General features: G+C 38.9%; 1 protein-coding gene across 1 annotated transcript in view; it reads right to left on the bottom strand.

Moving 5' to 3' along the window:
* CDKL5 (cyclin dependent kinase like 5) overlaps positions 1-24,940 on the bottom strand; it is a 233,767-nt gene that overhangs the window by 44,656 nt on the left and 164,171 nt on the right. The window contains exons 9-14 of the mRNA XM_055269087.2: positions 21,201-21,390; positions 13,956-14,036; positions 10,772-10,923; positions 4,581-5,547; positions 855-956; positions 195-300 (exon numbers count right to left, since the gene is read on the bottom strand). Of these exons, the coding sequence (XP_055125062.1) occupies positions 195-300; positions 855-956; positions 4,581-5,547; positions 10,772-10,923; positions 13,956-14,036; positions 21,201-21,390 (1,598 nt within the window). The remainder of the gene's footprint in view (positions 1-194; positions 301-854; positions 957-4,580; positions 5,548-10,771; positions 10,924-13,955; positions 14,037-21,200; positions 21,391-24,940) is intronic.

Here is a 24,940-nt window from a genome sequence, read left to right as displayed (position 1 = left end):
AGTTAAGAGGCTACTCAAGGAGGCCAATTCATAAGCCAGGAGGGCCTGACTTAGCAGGAGCAGAGGAAGGGAGAACCGCTGGAAGGTGACAGTGTAGGTGAGAAGGCCGCTGGCCTGAGTCGGTGAAAGCAGTGTGAACATAAAGCAAGAGAGGGAGGAGAGGGGAACCTGTTGAATGCCGGGGGTGGGCTTACCTCTGTAAAAGCTACCAACTCTCCTTGGCACAGGATCATTGTACAGATGTCTATTTTCTTTGGGGGCTGTGCCATCATCAGAGTGTGGGTCATGATACACTCCACCCTAAGGCAGGAAAGAAATTTATAAAGTTAAGCCACACATTGATGACAATATTACCTATGACTTTTTTCTTGAGACAGGGTCTCACTCTGCTGCCCAGGCTGTAGTGCAGTAGTAGGATCATGGCTTACTGTAGCCTTGACTGCCCCAGTTCAAGCAATCCTCCTGCCTCAGCCTCCCGAGTAGCTGGGAGTACAGGCACACGCTGCTACACCCAGCTAATTTTTTAAACTTTTTGTAGAGATGGGGTCTTGCTACGTTGCCCAGGCTGGTCTTGAACTCCTGGACACAAGCAATCCTCCCACCTCAGCCTCCCAAACTGCTGGGATTACATGTGTGAGTGACCTGGCCCAAATTTAGAACAGTACCTAATCAATCTATAATTGACTTAACGATCTTTCTGAAAGAAAACTCAGAATTAGGCAACAAGGAAAACTACTTACTTTATAAGCCACTTCAACTTATTTGTGGGAGATTGGATATTAATACATTTTAAAAGCTAGGCAGTAATGATGTTGAACAAATAATGTTTACAGGCATATTTTATTGTGACATACCTCAGACTTCTGGCGTGTATGGAAGGAAGAGGTGCCTTCTCTGGAGGTCTCTTTGACCGACGATCTTGCCACAGTCATCTCTGGAGGGAGCTGTTCTCCAGGCTAGAAGTAAAATTTAAAAAGATTTATAAGAGCATCCTGTTCCTAGGGATGGAACTCATCATGGCCTTTATTTGGTAGAACTAGGACCATAACCAGCTAAAATAAAAAATGTTAGTTGGCCAAGATACAAATAGTCCCATAAAAGTGAATAATCTGATGAATGTAATATAAGTCAAATTTCACACAGATGGAAAGTAAAATTCTCATTAAAGTTAAGGCAAGCAGGGAACAAATTAGTCTGAAAATAGTTCAATTAATTATTAAAAACAAAATTACCCTTCTAATATCTAGACAGTCATGGTTCTGAGCGGCCCTCTGATTAGGAATTCTATTAGTTTATCTGAAATTTCTCTAGCAGATTTTAAGTCTGAGTTCTCCAAAATGAACTGTGCAGTTCCAAAAGTATTTTTCATGCAGGACTTATATGGCAAAGTCAGATGAAAATAAATGATTTTTGAATATATCAAGGAATAGAATAAGTCCTTTTAATAATTTTCGTGTTAAAATCCTCTTAACTACTATAGTATATGTGCTTAAATTCTTGTCTTAATCTTCTCTAGGATAACAACACTTTTGTTTCATGTATTTTCTGAAGCCAAATCATGATAGTGCTCATCTCCAAAGACATACCACTATCTTTCTCTCTCAAGGAAGTGAGTCACAAGCTAAGAACAGTACTTGGTCCACAATGGTGTTCACTGAGGGGAAAAAACATAGGATTTTCCATCATCAGAAAAAAAGATTAAGGAAGAAAATTACCAAGTCATTAGAAGGAGTTTGCTGCATTGTATATCTGTATATTATGCACAGAAAAGGGCATTACCTTAAGCCTATGTGATATATCAAAAATATTTTATTTAAGATTTAAAATATGATTATTTTTCTCCCTCTCATTCTCCAAATGTACTCTGAGGATTCCGGGCAGGAATTCATCCAACATAGCCTTCCTTCTTTCTATTTTATGAAAATGTCTCATTTGACTTTTACCACCTGTACTGTTTACAAAGGCCTCTACAAAAATTATTTTAAGAAAACAAATTATTGACATCTAATATAAACTCAGTAAGAGTCTGTGTGCTTTTGAAGGTGGCCTGATACTTTGCATGGGAGTGATTCCTAGGATTCACTCACAGCTTAAGTTACTTTTCCAGCCTTCTGGTATCTTTGTGCTTTTAAACTTGTACTTTCTTGTAGCTGGGCACTGTACCTCCTGAACTGGCCTTCACCATCTGTAACAGATCTGTGCTTAGCCCACAGTAACTGTTTATAATTCGCTTATGACCACCATGTTCACAAAAATTCTTTTCCTGGAATTCTCAGAGAGCACTTACTTTTTCTAAGTTAAAAAGCTATTTGTTTTTCCGATTTCTTCTCCATTTTATACCATGCTGAATGCTAGCACACTTTACCCAATTTTCCCTTCCATCTCTCCTCTACAGGAAGCTGCCAGGAGATCTTTCTAGGCTCTGGATGTTCTTTCTCCCGACAGCATCTCCTCAGGGCTCCTCTGACCATTCCTCTGACTCCAATTACAGCCTCTGCAAATGGGCACCTCTTGCTTTCTCCTTTCACCTGGGTGCCAGACCATCTTTTTAGCCTCTTAGAGCACACTTCTGCTTAGAGGCCAAGGTCACTTCAAATTCAACATGTCCGCAAGACACCAGTGGCAAGCAGCTGGCCTCAGCACCTGGAGCTTGCCTCATAATCCCAGCTCCATCCTGAACTAGTTGGGTAAACTTGGAGCAACTCACCCAACTTCTCTGAGCTTCGACATGCTCATCTGTGAAATGAAGGGATTGAATTAGGTGACTTCAAAATTACTCTCTTTCACACCAAAAAGGAGGTCCTGGAAAAGAAACCATGAAGACTTCCTTTTTCCTATATTCAACCCTTCAAATCATAAATCCTGTTGTTTCTACTTCTGAGGAGTAGAAGATCCACTCTGTTTCCCACTGGCACTGACTTAATCCCAAACATATTCTCTTCACCTCGTGCTTGAATTATTGCAAAAGCCACTCCAAATTTTGCATTTTTCACTCCAGCAAAGTGGAACAAGTTGCAATGCCCAAAGCACACCATGCTATGTAACATCGGTTACCTTCCTTCTCCTTCCAATGCTCTTTTCTGCCCTCTTTCCTGAGGTCACTGTCACTTTCTTCCTAACCTTCCTGGAAGTCTCTGCTCAGGTGTCACCTGTTCTAGGAGCTCCCACAACTCACAACTTGGACTGTCTTGCTCCCCTGGCACAATGGCATGCCTCTAGCACAGTAGCCAGAATGTAACCTCGCAGTAGTGGAACAACCTATCTGTTGACAAGTGTCCCCTGCCAGCACACACACTTAAGACGACAGGGACCCTATTCTTTTCATCTTTCTAGCTAGAGCTTTTCATGTTGCCTAGCTCAGGACATACCTGAACATATCTTCACTCTTCAGCCTATTCAAAGCTTGTCTATATATCCTAGCCCAGAGAAAGACCTTCAGTTGCCCATAAAGCCGTTTCTAACTGCTTCTGCTTACAATGACCTCTCTCTATTCTCAATTCCTATTTATAGCCAGTGCCATATTGACTTAGGTCTTACTCATTTCATTGTTATCATGTATCACTTTATCTTCTCCAAGAGCAGGTAAGTTTCTCAAGTGCAAGAGCTCTCTCAGACTCTTTTGAGTGCCTGGGAACACCCAGCATAGAAACGGTGTTCAATGTCCAAATATCAGCCTCCACAATCACAGAAGCAGCAAGAATAACTAAAATTTGTTAGACACTTACTTTGTGCCAGGCACTGGGCACAGTACGTTGTAGATGAAATCATGAGAACATTATTTTTAAAACATGCTCTACTGTAAGAATGCTACTTCTTGTTTTTTTTTTTTGTTTGTTTGCTTTTGTTTTTGTTTTTGAGATGGAGTCTCGTTCTGTTGCCCAGGCTGGAGTGCAGTGGTGTGATCTCGGCTCACTGCAGCCTCTGCCTCCCAGGTTCAAGTGAAGAAATGCTACTTCTTTTAAGCAGGTTAGGTCAGTTCTAGAATCTGACGATGAATAAGATGGAAGAAGCACTATGCTAAAAATACTGTTTTAAGATTTAAAAACAACCCAAAAGACTGAAAATTAACATTTATCCTGGTATGAAGTTAAATTTATCTATAGTTCTGGACAAATTTAAAACTTTTAAATTCAATTAAAATATTGAGTAAGGTACTAGCAAAAGCTTTTGATTTAAGCAAATGTGGTTTGGAGAGATCAGAGAAAATACCCATGAATTCACACTGCATTTTAAGAAAAACTAAAACCTAACTGATACAGCTGATGAATTCTGTAATAAATCAAAATAGGATTCTCTCAACAAAATATTCCAGAAAGGAATATTCAGGAAAAAAAAAAAAAGATTACTAAAAACAAAATTTGACTTCTCTTGAGTACTCAACGGTTGATCTAAATAGATTTAAAAAACAAAAAAACAAAAAAAAAAACAGCAATTAGGCCAAGTATTGCTTCCCTAAATGCATCTTATCAAGAAAAGCACGACCTCCTGTAGTAGGGAAAATTGTAGACGGACCCTCATCACATCCCTTGTACCACCTTCCCCTGAAGGGCCACCAGATTCGGTCAAGTGCTCAACTGTACCTGGGGTGACAAGAGTTGCAGGCTGTTGGCTCTAGCTGCCATCCCTTGCCCTATGCTCAAGCTTCCATCCAAGCCCTTGGCTCTCACTTTGTCACGGGTCACATACATAGAATGCCTATGAGGACGCTGCTGGGAAGAAAAAGGGCTGGTGTAGCCCAGTCCGTAAGAAAAAGATTCGTGAGGTGCAGATAGCGAATGGGAATGGCTACTGTCCATGTGCTCAGGCAGCTTCAATTCCTCCATTGTCTTAGAATGTCTGGTTGTGGTTCGACGTGAGTCCAGCGTTCCTTCATTTCGGTTATTTCTCCCAGAAGGGCTGAGCAAAGTTCTCGTGTCACTGTGTCTGGTGGGGGTTGGGCTGGTGGGAGAGTTCAAGTCTAAGCAGCTAGATGGGAAGTACCTACTGGTACTCGGCTCCGCAATTTGGGCCCTGGCTTCAGAAAGGTTACTCACAGACTTGGAGTCACTCAGTGCCCCATGGCTTTTGGCCTTGGTCCTGTAGGAGGGACTCCTAGAGGACTGGGGAATGGTGTCAATATAGCTATGCCGGCTCTGCTTTTCATTGGGCTGCAGTGTCCCAGCTTTGCTTTGAGAGCTTTCCATGAATGAGTGGCGGTTCTGCTGAGATCTGCTGTTCGACTTGAGGTACTTTGTCCCTGGGCCTTCTGAAGGCTTTGGGTCAATATTAAAATCAAACTCTGTTTTTGACTTGGCTTCTTTTGGGCTAAGAAGGTGTGGTATGTTGTTGTTGGTGAGATCTTTGCTGGTAGACCCAGGTTGGCTGCTTGCTTGGTAGGTTTTGGTGTGCAATGGACTAAGACTAGCTCCAGCAAGGTTTCCATTTAGGAAGCTTTCATTGGCAGGGAGACCTTCGTCAGCCCGGGGCAGGCCTACAGTCAGGTTCTGGATGTCCTTGCTGTTAGATCTGTGGTGAGACTGCAAAGCAGTACTTTTGCCGGCTTGGTTTCTATGTTAAAAACAAAAGAAGTATATCAGTTTCCCTCAATACCTGATACACAAAAAGTATTGTTAAAAAGAAAGAATACTTAAAACACATGTGCCTTCGAATAACAAGTAACCTATCAACAGCAATTAAGTTTCTTAGACCAACTCACTCTGTAACAAAGCACTGGCCTTCATGAAATTATTCTGGCACTGCTAAATGCTCAGCTAACTTGCTGTCAAAAGAGTTTCTAAATGATAATCTGGTAAAACATACTCTCACTATATTGGTACTCATATGAGTGTTTGTGATAGAATGACTGCTAAGAAGAGAGCTGAGCTATAAACTCTTTGTAACTCTTTTGTCTGCTTGAATGTCAGAAGACAACATTTAGACTTAAAGGTTACTATGTTTCTTGAACTTCATTTTTATTTGTAAAACTTGAAGCCTGCCTCAGAGATACATACTCACAGCACATACACACAGACACCAATGTCTCTTATGCCTGCATAATCAAAGAATGAGAATTCTAGCAATGTACTTAATAAAAGAAAATGACCCTCTAAAAAGAAATGTAAACTGTCCAGTGAGGTTTGCTGGAAAACATGATGATCAATGTTTATGTCTTGGAGAAGTGGCAATTACTTGGGGCTCTTCAGATATCTCCTTGTACAGTAAACAGGAATCCTGTACTATACCGGATTACAGAGATCTGAAAGAGTTCATTTCTCTCCAAAAGACACAATTATTCTCTTTTTTATTTAACACTTCATTATCCTAGACCGACTGAGCCCTCCTTTAGGACTTAAAGCTTCATTTCACACTTGGTTTAAAATACAAAATATAAATCCAGAGGAAAATCTTGTCCTCTATTTGAAAGCTGAAACTGACACCACAGCAAGGCCAGTTTGTGCTACTGTAACTATTGAAACGATCTAATTGTAGCTTGGGACAGACTAGAATGTTTAAAAATGAATAATGATTTACACAATTCTGGTTTTACTATGCATTCAAAAAATTTTGCTGCAAATATTGCTATTGCTACAGATGGTTTGATTTGGGAGAGTTTTGTTCCCATGACACACTAATTGGAAATCACTTTTTTTTGTTCATGTAGAATGGTAGTCTGTGAAACTCTGAATTCCTATTTTCCCCATGAGAACCTGCATGCTCAGCCATCAAATAACATAAGGACCCATTTCCTAGTCTACCTTTCAGTCAGTAATCTCTGCCAGAGAGCTACCTGAGAGTGTCAAAAAAGAAAAAAAAAATCTGGTACCGAGCAAGCCTGTGACAGTGTGGGGGGCCTCATCTCTTGAATGTACTCACTAATCTCTTTCAGTTAGGTCATTAGAATTACAGCATTAAATAAAAGGACACCTAAATATAAGCACTAAATGGCAAAGCCCAGACCTAGAAAGGAATTACAAAGAAAAAAATGCTAAGTTTCACTTTCTGTTAAATTATATTAACAGAGTCTATCCCGAGATCAATAAAGTCCCTGTATCCTAAAGGCATCAGGTTTTAAACCATTGAGTTGTTTGCCAACTTATGTCTTGGTAACGGAAATCTCTCAGCGACTTTTCAAACCTAAATAGTGATAGACTGTCTCATCCACAAATAGATCTAAGTGTGTTGGTTATTCTCCATTTGCCCAACCTCCAATCCGTCCTCCACCCCCATCAGCCCAGCCCTGGGCCTCAGGAACCCAATGCTGCAGATTGTCACCCACGCTTCCTAGCCAGCTAGCTTCTGGTTGGGCTTAGCAGTGGAAGGCATCACAAGACAAGAGGAGAGAGGGGATGGGGGATGTCTTCCCTGCAGGCATCTGCACCCTGACTCAGATCATGGCTGTGTCCTTCTAGATGACAGCTTCTACAGGGTGGCTCTTCCTACCCAGGTCCAGCTTTCCCTGGACTCTCAGAACACTATTTCATCCCCATTCCCCTTCAGGCCTGGAAATAGTAATCGCAGACAGATAACATGTACAGATATTGGGAAACATCCTCAGCTCACAAAGACCGTAAAGGGACAGAGAACAGCAAACGCAGCTGCTTGAGCCTTTGAAACTCTTAGAAACACTGTTAGCGACGTTAAGCAGAAACGTACATGTGGATCTTAGGAAGAACACATTCAGAGCAACGTAAGAGACAATTCTAACATGAAAAGAGAGGTTATCCAGTTAAGGTAAAACGTGTCAAAGCTTTAGGTTTTCCGTAAGTGTATAAAGAGCCTAAACTGCCATTCTGAGTGTTTGCGTCTCAGGATTAGTTGGAAACCACTGAGCTTTGCACATAACGCCTACGTAGAAAGGGCATCATCATACTGTCTTTGCATCGGAGCTCTGCCAAAGTCCAACAATAAAAAACAGCTTTGAAAATTCCATAGATCTCTTTGACACACAACTGTAAGGAATCTGTGTTAAACTGCCACCTAGTTAAAAAAAATTTTACATACAAACTCTTCTTAAATGGTTGCAGAATGGATGGGTGGATGGATAACGATTTAAGTTTTAAAAGCAAATGTCGAAGGTGCAAAGCTACATTTTGATGGAGAAGGCTGGTGCAGGACCAGGAGAGTGGCAGTGTGGGGCAGCTGATGCACCATTGCACTGCGTCCATGGTGAGCAGAACCTCAGGAGAGCCTGAGGGAGATAGCCAGGGGCTAAGTAACACAAGAGTCCACTGCCTCTCCTAGAGAGAAAAAATTTAGAAGACAAGGTATGCAACAGCAAGTTTGTGTCTCTGGAGACAAGGTAGGGGAGTTTGTATGTGGCAACCAATGTGATATGGTGCTGTGAGCATCTCTAAAACGGTCCTGAGAAGTCTTAGGGAGCCATCGTTTGTGTTGAGATTCAAGCTAGAATTAATGTCTCTAACAAAAAAAGCTTCCATGGAATAAGTATGGACCATAGACCAGTGTGGAGCAAAAGCCCTCAGATACATGTAAAATGTGGTAAGATCATTCCTAGAAAAAGCATTTAGGACTTTTTCTTTAATATATTCAATACAGTGTCAAGACCTGAAAATGAATTCTTCCAGAGATTTTAAATTTACTTGTAATTTCTATTCTCCTCTATTTCAAAAGGGGACTTGGGAGGACTCCTCAAGGACCCATACAAATTATATCTTCTGTATCTGCTGAAAACATCATTACCAAGCACATCCTCCTTAACAGATCCCTAAAGAAGTTCCCGAGGAGAGCCTCAGGTCCCCACTGGTTAATTCCAAGAACTCTCTCTCTCTCAAGTGAGTCACTAGAGGACAAATACACAGCCTCTTTTCACAGTATGGGTTACATCACTAATCACTATAGCACAAATCAAAAACTTATTATCAGTCTACTGAACTTTATATCATTGGGATAATTTTTCGGTGTAAACTAAAGGAGCTAAGAGACAAGGTAGAAGGGAGATAAAAGCACCTGAACTGAGAGTAACCCCAAAGAAGACACAGGACTAATTTGCACCTCCTAAATGCAAAGGAGCAACCAAATGATGACTACTATTCCTTGACTTAGTGTCCTAAAAATTTCATGGCAACAAACAAAGAAAGCCAGCTAAGAATGGTCTATAAGACGTGAGGGGAAACAAACTGAAACCAGTCATTTTCAAGAAGAGTAAACAGCCCTAAAACACAATTACACTATCACAGTTAAGCAGAGAAAACATATGATAAATGGTCATCATCAATTTATGGATGCTTTCCCAGACCTAAATAGTACCAGATCTTGAGCTTTCAAAAATCTGATCTATTAAGAACAATTGATTGGCCGGGTGTGGTGGCTCACACCTGTAGTCCCAGCACTTTGGAAGGCTGAGGCAGGCCAATCGCTTGAGCCCAGGAATTCTCTACAAAAGATAAAAAAATTAGCCAGCCATGGTGGCACATGCCTGTTGTCCCAGCTACTCAGGAGGCTAAGGTGGGAGGATCACTTGCCAGGAAGGCAGAGGCTGCAGTGGGCCATGATCGCACCACTGCATTCCAGCCTGAGCAATAGAGCAAGACCCTGTCTCAAAAAAGAACAATGGTTCTATATGGATGGAAAATTTGAGATTGGGGGTGGGAAGAAAATTTATATTAAAAAAACTTCATATTAGGAATTATTGTTTTCAGCCAGATGCTATGGCTCATGCCTGTAACTCCAGCACATGGGGAGACTGAGGCAGGAGGACTGTTTGAGGCCAGGAGTTTGAGACCCTCCTGAGCAACACAGTGAGACCCCATCTCTACAGAAAATTAAAAAAATTAGCCAGGCATGATGGCATGCTCCTATAGTCCCAGCTACTCAGGAGGATGAGGTGGGAGGGTTGCTTGAGCCTGGGAGTTCAAGGCTGCAGTGAGTTATGATCATGCCACTGCTCTCCAGCCTAGGCGACACAGCAAAGGCCCTGGCTCTAAAAAAACTAAAAAATAAAAATAAAGAATCATTGTTTTCTATTTATCTTGTAATAGTAGATGAGAGAAACTATTTCCTATCTTCCATAATCCAACGACCCCAGATGACAAGATCAGCCTCTTGGGAGATAAAGGAAAACAGGGAGACCATGACTAGGACACTGTCCTCCTGGACATGCAACCAACAGAACTGAGGAATGTCAGGTCTGAAAGAACCTGATTGTATGGCCCAAATCCTGTGTGTGTGTTTTTCAGGAAACAGGCTTTGAAAAAATTATGCTGAAAAATTATATTTAAAGAGCAACAATTTTAATCACTGACTTTACTATTTCCATATTCTTATTCTTATGAAAAATTAATTTCTCAACTCAGTGATTAAAAGACAAGAGCAATAAAAACACAAGACCTCTCTGTAGAGCCAGACCTACTTGGTCCAGTCACAAAGATTACACTAGGTACATTTCCATCCACCATCTGTGTTTGGCATCCTCTTCTCTCTCCAGGAATCTCCTTGCCTTCACCCATCTTTCTTCCTCCGGGTATCACCGATAGGTCTCATTCACACAGAATATTCTAGCTCTTGAGGCTGTAAACCCCCTTAGTTGCTAACCCAATGCTACCTTTCCCAGGGAATGCATAGGTTTCCATCATATACTAAAGATAAGAAAGTCTTTAAGACCCACACAACTCCTTAATTGTGGTTCTGAATCATGCAATAAGCATAAGGAAGATATTTTTGAATAAAGAGGGCTTTCCTTCTTTTCTCTAATTGCATCATTTAAGCAGCCACCTCCTCCACCTACTTGTAAGACCAACACTGCATCTGTATTTCCTTAAAAGGGAATATTTACCTATTAGACAATGTGCTGCTTTCCACATGGTAAGGTTTTCTTTTTGCTGACCTTGAAGGAGAACGATCCAGAAGTCTCTGGGTTTGAAATGTAGGGTGATTCAAACACTGTTCTGTCAAGTATCTGTCAGCTGGGTCCAACTTCAGTAAATTCTTAGGAAATAAAATTTAGGATTGTTAAGAACATTACAAAGTCAGATTTAAGTTCTAATAAAAACCTTATTTTTTTCCTTATAAAAGAAATACACAGTCATTGCAGAATATCAAGTAAACACAGTTCAGGAAATTAAAAAAAAAAAGACTATCTAAATCACCTATAATCTCATCATTTTCCTCTTGGTATATATGATCCCAACGCTTTTTTGAATATCCTATATACATATTTTCTTTTACAAAATATACACACAGTTTTGTACCCTGTACTTATCATTAATCAAAATCACTTTTACAATATAATTAAAAAATTTAAAGTATACTTTTAATTAAGTAGATATTCACTTGAAAGAATATACATTCTTAATCTTTCTCTTATCCCCCAGATACCCAGTTCCCTTTTCTGGAGGCAGCCCAGGTTACCAGTTTCTTGGGCATCCTTCCATAGATATTCTCTATACATATCTCTATCTGTTCCTTTTATTTTACCCACATAGTAGTATACACATAATTGCCTGAATTTAGCTTTCTTCCCACTTGACATAAGATCTTAAGAAATAATTCGGGGCCGGGTGTGGTGGCTCACGCCTGTAATCCCAGCACTTTGGGAGGCCTAGGCGGGAGGATCATCTGAGGTCAGGAGTTCGAGACCAGCCTGACCAGCATGGTGAAAACCCGTCTCTACTAAAAATACAAAATTAGCCAGGCGTGGTGGCTCATGCCAGTAATCCCAGCTACTCAGGAGGCTGAGGGAGGAGAATCGCCTGAACCTGGGAGGTGGAGGTTGCAGTGAGCCGAGATCGTGCCATTGCACTCCAGTCTGCACAAGAGTGAAACTCTGTCTCAAAAAAAAAAAAAAAAAAAATTCTGTATCAGCAAAGAGCCCCAATTCTAATTTTTTTGGTTTTAAAGTTTCTTCTTTTACATTTTTTTAAAAGTTTCATAAACTTTTAAGTTCAGTATTTGGAGGGAAAATGTTTTTTAAGACTAAAATAGAGCCAATATAATGACTACAGCTAGTCTTAAGGTTATTAGGGGCTTGAATTAATTCTGGTGACTTGTACCCCCACTAAATTGGCTGACAGGATGAGATGGCCATTTTAGGTACTTACATGTGGACAAAATTAACACAGCAGCTTTAGAGAATGGCAAAGAGAATATTTCTCTTTGAAATATTCAAAGAAGGGATAATTGGTATTTTTCATTTTTCAAATTCATTTTCAAAAAAAGCTAAAAAACAAAAGGAATGATTCTATTTATATAACATTTGATAATAACAAGGCAATACTAATCTTTGGTGACAGAAGTCAGAACTGGTTTCTGAGGGGAGTGCGGTGGCATAAAGCCTGGAAGGGGGCATAAGAAGGCTTCCAGGGTGTTAGTAATTTTCTCTATCTCCATCTGGGTAGAGTTACACTAATATGTTTACATTATAGAAAGTAACTGACATATAGATATAATTTGCACATCTTCTGAAAGGACATGTCAATAAAAATATTTACTTAAAGAAATCTGATGATAAAGATATTAAATAAATAGGAATTTGAATGTTTAACTTCTAAACTGGCAGAAGCACAGGATGATTCAGGTAATCTTTCTACTTTTATTTGTGCTAGCTTTTAATCAGGTACCACACTGATGCTTGGCAATTATATTTGGTAATGATTTAACAAAAACATTCAATTATTTTTAACTAAAGAAAGATGAAAGGCAGAAAACATGAAATTGTATTTAATTCTATGTTCCTACTTTATTCTATTCACATTTTAGAAGTTACCAAATTATTGAGGTCCGAATCCATGAGGATTGACTGTGTGAAAAAGTGTATTGACAAAACCTACCTGATTTAAGGGATAATTTATGCCTAATTAAACAAAAGGCTTTGAGGGTTCTTTTTTGCCAGTAGCATTTCTCAATCTGTGTTCAGAAGAACACTAGAGCTTTAGAGATTTATGAAAAACAGTATTCAGTATTTAATTAAATTTGGAAAATATTGGGTAAGACAGAAATGCTTCTTTATTGTGATATTTCTGAAAGCCTTTATAGATTAATGAATATTGTGCATCTCTACAAAAGGTTGTATGGTATGTGGCCTTTCCGAAACGTCACACCCTCCTCCCCCACCTCCACCCCCACACCTCTATGTACAGTATGTTCCCTGGAACACAGATTAACATAGTTTAAAGCACGGCAAAGTTCTGAGAATGCCACTCAGAAATTTCCAACTGTGCTAAGTATGCCTTTTAAAGGCTCTATGCACAGTGTAACCTCTACTGATTTTGACAGTTGACTGACTGGGCATAAAATAAAATTGATCCATTAATAAGTGTTCTTTGAAGGTCTACTATCAAACAACCAACACTTGCTTATGCACTTTTGGCTGCAGTGAAAGCTGGAGAAATATGAAAAACAGTTCCCACTCAAGGAGCCGACTGTCTACTGGAGAAAAAAAAATAAACTTGAATAAAGAAATTTGAGAATGCTTTTAGAGTATAGAGCAGGAAGACTTCTGGACAGGGAGGGTAGCATAAGAAAGAACACTCAGGCCACAGCATTAGCAATGATCCTGATATGTCTAAAGTAGAGCCAGAAAGAGTCTGGGAGAGAAGAGGCCAAGTTAGAAAAAGAGAAAAATTAGATTCACTGATCAAATCTGTGTAGGTGATGGGAGGCTTCAAATACCATGTCAGAAAAAAATCGTTGAATTTCTTCTTTCAACATTGATTTTAAGATTTGTTTTAAAACCTTATGCTTGAACAGCTCTTGCGTGCTAACAGATTTTTATTATTCTGTCCATTTTAAGGATGTCATTTAGGGATCTCATGATTCTGTCTAGATGGACTGTGACAATACCAGATCCCATTGTAATTTTAAATAAGTTACATGCCTTTTAATATGACATAGTTCCCCATTATTTGCCATTCCACATCTCCTAAAATTTCATTCATAAAAGCAGGCTATGGTCACATGTAGACACAAAAGAATCCACAAACCAAAAGACATTTTATAGAGATAATATCAATTTGCCTTACCTTCATTAGGTCAAGTAGAACACTATTCAAAATTCCAAGGTATCTTCTTTCCAAGGACTGAGGATGGTTAACAGCTGGAAACTGTGAGACACACACAAAGGGAATGTTAACGTTTGGGGAAGGACATGTGTGTGCACGTGCTTGTGAGTGTTGCAGAAGGGAGCAGATAAGCAAAAATGCCAGTCCCAGTAAAATTCATACTTGTATATTACTTTTGTTGTCTATGTATTTTTTTTTTTTTTTTTTTTTTTTGAGACGGAGTTTCATGCTGTTGCCTGGGCTGGAATGCAATGGTGCGATCTGGGCTCACTGCAACCTCTGCCTCCTGGGTTCATGTGATTCTCCTGCTTCAGCCTACTGAGTAGCTGGGATTACAGGCACCTGCCACCATGCCCGGCTAATTTTTTGTATTTTTAGTAGAGATGGGGTTTTACTATGTTGGCCAGGCTGGCCTCGAACTGACCTTGCGATCTGCCCGCCTCAGCCTCCCAAAGTGCTGGGATTACAGGCGTGAGCCACCACACCCGGCCATCTATGTATTTTTATATGGATTAATACGACTGGGTGTCAAATAATAGGAAAACTCACAGGTGAAAGATGATACTTAAATCTAGGCAGACAATACTAAGGTATGTGAAACAAACTAAAATATAAAAATTTGAACTAATTATGTAGTAAAATAGAATATCATCTGATTATAAACAATTCAGTTCTAATACAGTGTATACATAATTTGTCTGCTTATACACATGATTCTTAATTACTGATAGTAATTGAGGGTCTAGCAGAAAGGATATGATAAGACATCAGATAGAATCCTTATAGCTTTTTAACAACAACATACTATTTACTCTTGAAAACATAGAAGTAAAAATAGAGAGAAAGTAAGTGGCCAGTACCTAAAAGGTCACAGAAGTAGACAGTGAATTCAGACACACATTCTGTCATCGCTTTTAATATGCTCTTATAATGACCTGTTTTCAAATTCTTCCTTTTTTAAAGTTGGAACCGAAGACAAACAGGTTCCTAGATTAACAAATGCATTTTTAAATAAAATGAGGGGAAGGGGTCAAGTTTATTTAGATGTGCTTTTTGTTCTTTCCTCTGCCAACTCACATTCTGCAATATCTAGTGGATGTTAAAGTATTGGGTAATGTGACTGGCAGAGCCCGATGCCATGTACTCCCTTCCAAATGTCAGGGCTAGTCTGCTTCCATACATTATTTCCTCTATACCAACATACAAGCATTTCTAAGTACTGAAATCCCTAAACATGCTAAATAAGTAAATGGGAGGACTAATTATACAGTGAAATTTCAAACAAGATATTTAAGGAGTGATTATGACATCATCTCCACACCATGCTCTGGATAGCAGGAGACAAAAAATACAGGTAAGACCCAAACCCTGCTCTTGAGGAATCTGCTGTCTGGTTGGGAAAGCAATCAATGTTAAACTGTGCAACCCTAAATTCTAATTGAAGCTCAGAGAAAGGAAAGACCAAGATGGTTTATGGATGTGGAAGAAAGAACCCACAGGTAATATGTGAACTTGGTTTTGAAAAATATGAAAAATGTGAAGACAGAGAAAACTAGGACAGCACCTTCCAGATAGAGGAGTAGAAAGAATAACATGAACTCAATACAGATGCACAGGCAATAACCTAAAACTGATTTCTGAGGGAAGTGATGTTATGCGAGGCATTTTGGATATATTATTCTTATTTTAGAGATGAAGAAGGTGACAATCAGAAAGTTCAAATAACTGGTTCAAGGCAAGTTACATAATTAAACAGCAGTAGAACTAGTATTTGCACCCAGTCTTGTGATCCAAACCCACACTCTTTCTAAACCTAGGTGCCTCTCCTAACGGAAGTAGAGAGGTTCCCTTTGATGTTACTGGGGCATTAAATATCAGCCCAAAGAGAAAGACACCTACCATGCTGTGACAAAAGACCCTATACCAGTACATGTTAATATTTTGCGAGGTCTATCTTATGCTACCAGACACCCCCTTATTTTTTCTAGGAGTGAAATTTCAGTGATAAGAAAATTAATGCTGAAAGTCAAAAGGTATTAGAAATATTACAATAAAAAATGACCAAGCAAACTCCTAATTTCAAAGAATTAATTTACATGCGTTTGAATGAGACCTACCATTCTAATATGAAATAATTCAACAAATAGCCAAAATTCATGCATAGAAGTTTAAAGTATATCTCAATCAGTCTTGTCTCTTTCTGAATCACTTGGCCAATCCAATCCAATCCAATGAGAATGCCTCTTTGCTGAGCACTATGTGTGAGGTTCTGGTCTAGACATTTTACAAATAATATTTCATCTTTACACCAATCCAATCAGGCAGTCTTTTGGTTATCATCATTTTACACGAGAAGAAACAGAGGCACGAGATGGTGAAATAACTTCCTGGCATCATTCAAAATAGTAAATATGGAGCCAGGCCTTGAACCCCAGCAGTCTAACTCCAGAGCCTAGGCCCTACACTATGGGGCAACAATTGTTACTTTAGCCCAATAATGCAAACCACTATAGCAACATCTTGTAGATTTTCCTGTCTCTGCACAACTAAATCCAAATGCACATCACACTGGACTGGTTACTGGTGAGTCCATGGTGCACAGCAGATGCAGTTTACATGTCCCATGTGCTTAGCTATCTGTCATAGACATTTTCAAATAACATCATGAAAGAAAATTTCTTCCTCAAAAGATACTGTCAATCCTCCAAAGAGATTAAACTAATTTAGTTAAAACACCACAAACACTTTCAGACTAAAACGTAAAGTATTAAGGTTTATAAAAGTCAAAGTGTGATGGAGGCAGCAATTTCCCTGAAGGATGTTTGTAAGCAGCATTATCACGTGCTGTCTAGAATTTTATAGACAATACAGTTTAGGGAAGAAGACTATGAACAAACAGGACCACAGACAAATGAGAAAGAGATATCCTTTGTGTGGCCTATCTAATCCAAATGCTCCTCGTTCTTCAATATCCATTTCAAATGTCAAATGCTTCATAAAGCATTCTCTAATGAATCCCCAATGATGATTTCTAACTTTCCAGAATATTTGACACTCTCATGGTCTAAACCATATGGAGATACATTAGAAAACCGTACAATGAGGTAAACAATGCAGTACTTTATTATATACCACGCTTTCTTATAAATTGTATTGTTTTCTAATTATTTCATGGATGAAAGTCTTAATTCTTCAGCTAGTTTGTAAGTTATTAAGGCCAAGCAGCATGTCAGATCTGTTTAAACTCTCTTCAGAGAATCCAGCATAGAGCCTCATTAACCAGGCCAAGAACAAGTCAGCCAGCAAACCAGGCTTAATGTTCCAGCAGTTAATGTTAAAATCCTGAGGTCAAATATTTATCATTCAACACTATTCAGCCTGGCAGGCACTATCCTAGGTGTGTTGCAAATATAATAGTGAACATAACAGTTCATTTCCTCAGTCCAGTAAGGATACATATTTGCAAACAGCTACTTAAAGGAGAATGCAATGGGTGCTACAAAAGAGGTATGACCAGAGTGTTATAGGGTCACCAGTTTCCCCTTGAATAGTCTAGAAGGTCTTCATGGAGGGAGGACATTTGGCCTGAGCCTAGGGGAGGAAGAAGGAGGAGAAGAAAGAGCAGTGAGTGTTGGGAGCATTATAGAGATGGAAATGCAGACTATAAAAGCAATATGTCAAGGAAATGGTGAGAGGTTCAATGTGGCCAAAGAGCATACACTGGGCCAGAGGGGAGGCAGAAATGAGGCTGGAGAACTACGAAAGGGTTTTTAAAGCTACCCTAAAGACTTTAAACTTTATCAGTAACCTTGTAGAGGTTTCTAAACAAAAAAGAGAATTGTGTGGTTTGAGAAATGTGAGAAGGCTAAAGTGAAAAGAGAAAGATCGGGGGATCTATCTGGGGGTGGTGGTCAAAGGTTAGGTAAAGGCAAAAGGGTAAAAGAAGCATGAGAGATGGAGAGAAAAGAAATACAGTTGAGCTTGAATGCTGATGCCACAGACTGGTTAATCATTTCTCAGATATGTAGTCAGTACTTACTGGATATGGTAGTTTCTGTGTTAAATGCTGGAAACACATCTGTGATGTGATAAAACAGTTGATTTCTGCCCTTGAGAAACTTATATTCTAGTGTGGGAGGACTAGATAGTCAACAATTAACAAGTAAAGAAACAGACAAAATAATTCCATACTGTGGTAAGTTCTATGACAGAAAAAGGATGCTGTGGGAGAGAAAGACTAGGATGGAGGTGAGGATGGTATGTTGGGTGGCCAGAGAAAGGGGCACTCTTTGAGATTGACAGAATGAGAAGGGATCACACGAGGGAAGCACCTTGCCAGGAGAAGCAGCCATGGGTCCCAAGTTTATGAAACTAGAAAAACCCTGGAATGTTTATGGAAGCCAAAGAACAAAAAAGGCAAGTGTGCTGAGAATCTGGAGAATGGAGGGAATGGAGATAGGTACGAGATGAGGTCAGGCAAGGTCTCATAGGCTACGGCAAGGAGTTTAGATTGATTCTCAGTGAAAATGCAATTCATTAATTATGACTAACTTTATTTTTGAGTATAATAGATTTTTCTTTCTTCTAGACTGGGGACAAATCCTATTTATCGTCATATTCCCAACACCTAGTATGACAAATGTTAAAAAATGTTGAGCTAACCTGCTGAACGACATATGCTGTTGGTACCCCAATTAGTGGTCATATCTGGCAAATTTCTGGCTTATCAAAGCAAAAATAAAGGAGAAACGACAAACTTGCCTGAGGTAACTCAGACAGGTGAAAGAGAGACAAAAAGCAGGAGATAAAAGAGATACTGGCATGCCTCTGTCCATTCATTTCACCCACATTCACTGAGCCTAGAAGGATCTGGACGGTTGGGCACTCACGTTTGAGCAGTGGTGGTCTCTAAAGGGAAATTAACTGGAGGCCAGAAAGTCAAAAGAAAAAAACAAAGTGCTTTGTAAATGGCAAGGTAACATGGTTTGAGAATTATGCATTTCAGAGAAAGGAAGGAAATGGTGGGGAGATTATTTTGTAGTTCCCTCAATGATCAGCAATTGCCATGTTGGCCCAAAAAAGTGGCTGAAGATGGATTAAAGACTTAATGTTAGACCTAAAACCATAAAAACCTAGGCAATACCATTCAGGACACAGGCATGGGCAAGGACTTCATGTCTAAAACACCAAAAGCAATGGCAACAAAAGCCAAAATTGACAAATGGGATCTCATTAAACTAAAGAGCTTCTGCACAGCAAAAGAAACTACCATCAGAGTGAACAGGCAACCTACAGAATGGGAGAAAATTTTTACAATCTACCCATCTGACAAAGGGCTAATATCCAGAATCTACAAAGGACTTAAATTTACAAGAAAAAATCAAACAACCCCATCAAAAAGTGGGCGAAGGATATGAACAGACACTTCTCAAAAGAAGACATTTATGCAACCAACAGACACATGAAAAAATGCTCATCATCACTGGCCATCAGAGAAATGCAAATCAAAACCACAATGAGATACTATCTCACACCAGTTAGAATGGCCATCATTAAAAAGTCAGGAAACAACAGGTGCTGGAGAGGATGTGGAGAAATAGGAACACTTTTACACTGTTGGTGGGACTGTAAACTAGTTCAACCATTGTGTAAGACAGTGTGGTGATTCCTTAAGGATCTAGAGCTAGAAATACCATTTGACCCAGCCATCCCATTACTGGGTATATAAAGGATTATAAATCATGCTGCTATAAAGACACATGCACACATATGTTTATTGCGGCACTATTCACAATAGCAAAGACTTGGAACCAACCCAAATGTCCATCAATGATAGACTGGATTAAGAAAATGTGGCACATATACACCATGGAATACTATGCAGCCATAAAAAAGGATGAGTTCATGTCCTCTGTAGGGACATGGATGAAGCTGGAAACCCTCATTCTCAGCAAACCATCGCAAGGACAGAAAACCAAACACCGCATGTTCTCACTCATAGGTGGGAATTGAACAAATGAGAACACTTGGACACAGGAAGGGGAACATCACACGCTGGGGCCTGTTGTGGGGTGGGGGAGGGGGGAAAATAGCATTAGGAGATATACCTAATGTAAATGACAAGTTAATGGGTACAGCACACCAACATGGCACATGTATACATATGTAACAAACCTGTATGTTGTGCACATGTACCCTAGAACTTAAATAATTAAAAAAAAAAAACTGGCTGAAAACTTAAAAAGTTGCTTTTGGGGTAGATGGAAGAAGTAGCCTCTAACTCACTGGGCACTCTAATAAGGTGACTCCTCCTCATTTGGGGAAAGTTTATACTTTCTAAGACACTATTTCGCATATTCTCAGAAAAGTTTTGTACAAAGTTGTCAAGTCTAGGAAAGGCTGCCCAAGACAATACACTAGTTGTTGTTGCTGTTTTTTGAGACAGAATCTCACTCTGTCACCCAGGCTGGAGTGCAGTGGCATGATGTCTGCTCACTGGAACCTCTGTCTCTTGGGTTCAAGCAATTCTCCCGCCTCTGCCTCCCGAGTAGCTGGGACTACAGGTGTGAGCCTCCATGCCCGGCTAATTTTTGTATTTTTTGTAGAGATGGGGTTTCACAAAGTTGGCCAGGCTGGTCTCGAACTCCTGGCCTTAAGTGATCCACCCAACTTTGCCTCCCAAAGTGCTGGGATTACAGGAGTGAGCCACCACATACGGCCCCAAGACAATACACTAATTTGAAAAGAAGATTTGATGTTTCACTGTCAGTGGACCAGAAACATCTACTAAAACAAGAACCTTCAAATCTGGGGAATCCAAGTTTTCAGGACTCTCCTCAAATCACTACAAATATGTTTGCTCAACATTCATACATTTGGTATATTTGGGGGATGCTTAATATTTTGGATAAAGAAACAGTCTAAGATAACCAAAGTTTAGCGTGTAAAAATGTATACACTAAAAAAGATTTTGAAAAACTGCAACTTAAAAATTAGAAAAAAGATTAGAATTTGAATTCTAACCACTTTTTAAATTCACAAGTACTATTAAAAAATTCGGAAATAAAATACTATAATAGGGATTATAAACACTGTAATGGGAAAGGAAATAGTATTCAAAGGATAGATTAGCATTCCATTGTGCAATGAACAATACTCAAATGCTGCAGTATTGATTCCATTTTGGGTTTCAGCAAAACCTCTTACCCGGAGCCCATGGAAGCGAGGATTACTGTAGAAAAGCTTCATCTGCTCAGATGGAAGTGGTCCTAGCACCTTCTGAATAGTAAAAAGTTGGTCAATTTCACTTTCTCCAGGAAATAAAGGCTGTCCATCGCTAAGCTCCCCAAGAATACAGCCCACCGACCACATGTCTACGGACTTTCCATAGGGAGCGCTGAAAAATAAAGGAAGAGATTATTCTGGCAACTGAAAAAATATAATGTTTTGATAATTTCCAAATTATTGTGAACAAATTTATAATGTGCAGCACACTTGTATATTTATGAAATTAAAAAGTTCCATGTGATGTTCCCCCTAACATCACACTCCGGGGACTGTTGTGGGGTGGAGGGAGGGGGGAGGGACAGCATTAGGAGATATACCTAATGCTAAATGACAAGTTAATGGGTACAGGAAATCAACATGGCACATGGATACATATGTAACAAACCTGCACATTGTGCACATGTACCCTAAAACCTAAAGTATAATTAAAAAAAAAAAAAAAAAAAGTTCCATGTGAAAAGAAGGCTGAAAAGCAAATCATCAGAACACAAGTGAATAAACCTATGCTAATAAAGCCATCAATTTAATAACAATTTAGTTAGTATACACTAATTTGAAATTTATTCACATAAATAGATATAAATATATATCTTAAATGTGAACGGCTTAATAAACCCTAATACAGTATACATATCTGGCAAGTAACACCTCACTAGGGGAATGAAATGCTTCCAAATAATTGTATTTTCTAAGACAAATAATTATGCTTTAGCTCTCTAAATGTCAAAAAGATACATCTTATCCATTTTATGAGTTCAGTCTATTAAAATTTACTATGTACTGACTTATGTGTTTCCTTAACACTGAATATTATTTAACCTTCCATTACTCAGCATCACAGTTTCTGATGACTAAGATTGTACTAAGATCTACTGTATTATTTATTTGGATATAACATATGTAACCTATGTATATAGAGCTTTATGGCAGCTATTTCCCTTAAAACATTTTCCAGTTTACTTAGGGGTTTATAGCTTCTTTTAGGGTGTGAGTTTACCAGAGGGCTTTAGGAGTGTTGCTGTTATTAACAAATGGAGGTTGCATATAAAAATCTAGGTATCCTCAAAACAGCTTTATATTTAGAGTGCTAACTTTATAGCAAATTAAGAAACCACACACACACGCGTGCACGCTCACACACATTTCCAACATAAATAATCCAAGCTTTAAGAAGGGAAAGCCAAAAGAAAATATCTGAAAAAGAATATGTAAGAAATTTTGGAATGCTAAAATGATATAGTAGTGAAATAAAACTTTTAAATCAAAGGACTGTTAACATTATACAGAACGAATTTCTAGGATAACAAATCATTGCAATAATAAGTCAATATTTCATTTATCTCATTTCCTTCCCATATCAACCTAAGAACCACACAAGGAAACCTCATTTAAATCTTTTTGGTAAGTTTGCTGGGCAGGGCAAGATATTGATCTTTCTTTCGTATCTGTTTGAGAAAGAGAAAATTTGTTCCATTGTGCTAGGTGGAGAAACTTATGGAAAATTTCCACATACTCACTACAAGCTATTTTTCTTGTCATCTGATTTGAATAATTTATGCAGCTGGAATGATTCTGAATGTCAAGGACACAGCCTTGAGAATATATAAAATTTAAATTCTTAATGTATAACCAAATATCTGATTTCAGAAGGATTTTTACAAATACGGCTCTTCAACTAGTACTTGACAATCACTTAATTAGCAATATTCATTTTAGCACTAATTTAGTTACATTGTCCCCATACTTTTAGCAGCTACCACACATCTCTAAACATAACTCCAGTTTTTCTACAGGTATTATTAAGCAGCAAATACTCTCTGAAGATTCACAATAAGGCTGTCCTCAAAATAAACTTTTGGGGCCATGTTACAACACCATATTATAACAAGCCCTTCTACTACACTTGAGTCCTCAGATAGGGTTCTAAGAATGATCTACTTCATACTCATTTCTCCATTGGTAAAGTGTCCAGTAAATTCAATTCTCCCAAAAGAAAATGGACTATGCATCCCAATGAGTCCAAAAGGTACACGGAAGAAATATAGACAAACACAAAGAAAATCAATCCTAAGATTAAAAATTAGCATAAAAACTCTAAACTCTGCCCACACAATGGAAGAGATAATAAAGTGACTAAGCACCTTTGTTTTTCAGGACAAAGCAAGCTTTTGATTAAAAAAAAATAGTAAAGCTTTCAAAAACTAATGTCAATGATTCTTACAGGCTTTAGGTCAGCAATGAATCAAGAATTACTACTAGATGGTTGGTAGACACTGGAAAATAAGTACTTAAGATCAAAATAAACCCTCAGTGAGTAACTTAAACATGTCGTCATCATGCTCTTCAGAAAAAAAATCCAGAAACTTATATTGCTATTATATAAAAAACATTTTTAAAAATTAAATTCCTCATGTCCCCCAGATACACGTACGGCACGCTAAAGAAAAGAAATGAGACCTACAATTTGCACACTTGTCATCATTATCACTATATCTATTTGTGGAGTATAAATTATCTGTTTTTGGGTGGTCCCAAAGAAGGAAATACAATCTAGGGAAAATAATCCTACAACTAGGGTAGGTAGAGAATTATTAATGAGAACTATAGGCTCCTTCTTAGGCTTTAAAGTTAAAATGTACTAAAAAGAAAAGAACCTTATCAGAAGACCTTTTTCTGGTGTTAACAGATGAATGAAAGAGCATTGAAAGTTAAAGCGTGGCCACAAAGTAGATGAATGTAGAGATGTTACTGAGAAAATCATCAATGCAGTGCCACTTTGAATAGCCATTTATCATCAAACACTGTTTTACACTGATTTACACTGTTCAGAACAAAAATGGCAATTGGTTCATTTTTTTGTTTTTTGGGGGTTTTTTGTGTGTGTGATGGAGTCTTGCTCTGATGTCTTACTCTGTTGGAGTGCAGTGGTGGGATATCAGCTCACTGCGACCTCCGCCTCCTGGACTCAAGTGACTCTCCTGCCTTAGCCTCCCGAGTAGATGGGACTACAGGCAGGTATCACCATGCCTGGCTAATTTTTGTATTTTTTTGTAGAGACGGGGTTTCACCATGTTGCCCAGGCTGGTCTTGAACTCCTGAGCTCAAGCGATCTGCTGGCTTTGGCCTCCCAAAGTGCTGGGATTACAGGCGTGAGCCACTGTGCTCAGTCTGGTTCAATATTTACTCCATGTGCCTGGCAAAGTGGTTGGACCTAAGAGATACTTGATAAGTATTTGATGAATTAATAAATGAACAAATAGATAAGCCAGAATGTCAAACTGTGTGGATATTCACATTCTTAATGTGGACGTTTATTAGCAAAGTTGGCTACAATTAATTTCTTCCATTTCCATACATACACCATTTTATAATATGGCTCTGCCACTTGCCCCATCAAGAGGTGGAATTTATTTCTCCATACCATGAATCAGGGGTTGGTCATGCAACATGCTTTGGCCAACGAGGCAAAAGTCATACAAAAAAAGGCTTGAAAGCTACTGTTGCTTTGGGGCTTACCCTCTTATAGCACAGAATTCTCCAACTATCACATTTAGAAACTTGGACTAGCTTACTGGAGGATAAGTTTCCAGGGATCAGAGACGGTGTGATCCAGCTGAGACCCCTAAACTAACCAGCTCCCAGATGACCTACCAGCTGAC

This window comes from Symphalangus syndactylus, chromosome X, assembly GCF_028878055.3.
Source record: "Symphalangus syndactylus isolate Jambi chromosome X, NHGRI_mSymSyn1-v2.1_pri, whole genome shotgun sequence".
NCBI classification, from domain to species: Eukaryota; Metazoa; Chordata; class Mammalia; order Primates; family Hylobatidae; genus Symphalangus; species Symphalangus syndactylus.
The sequence above is the reverse complement of the archived record's forward strand: the minus strand, read 5'-3'. Positions and strand labels throughout refer to the sequence as shown.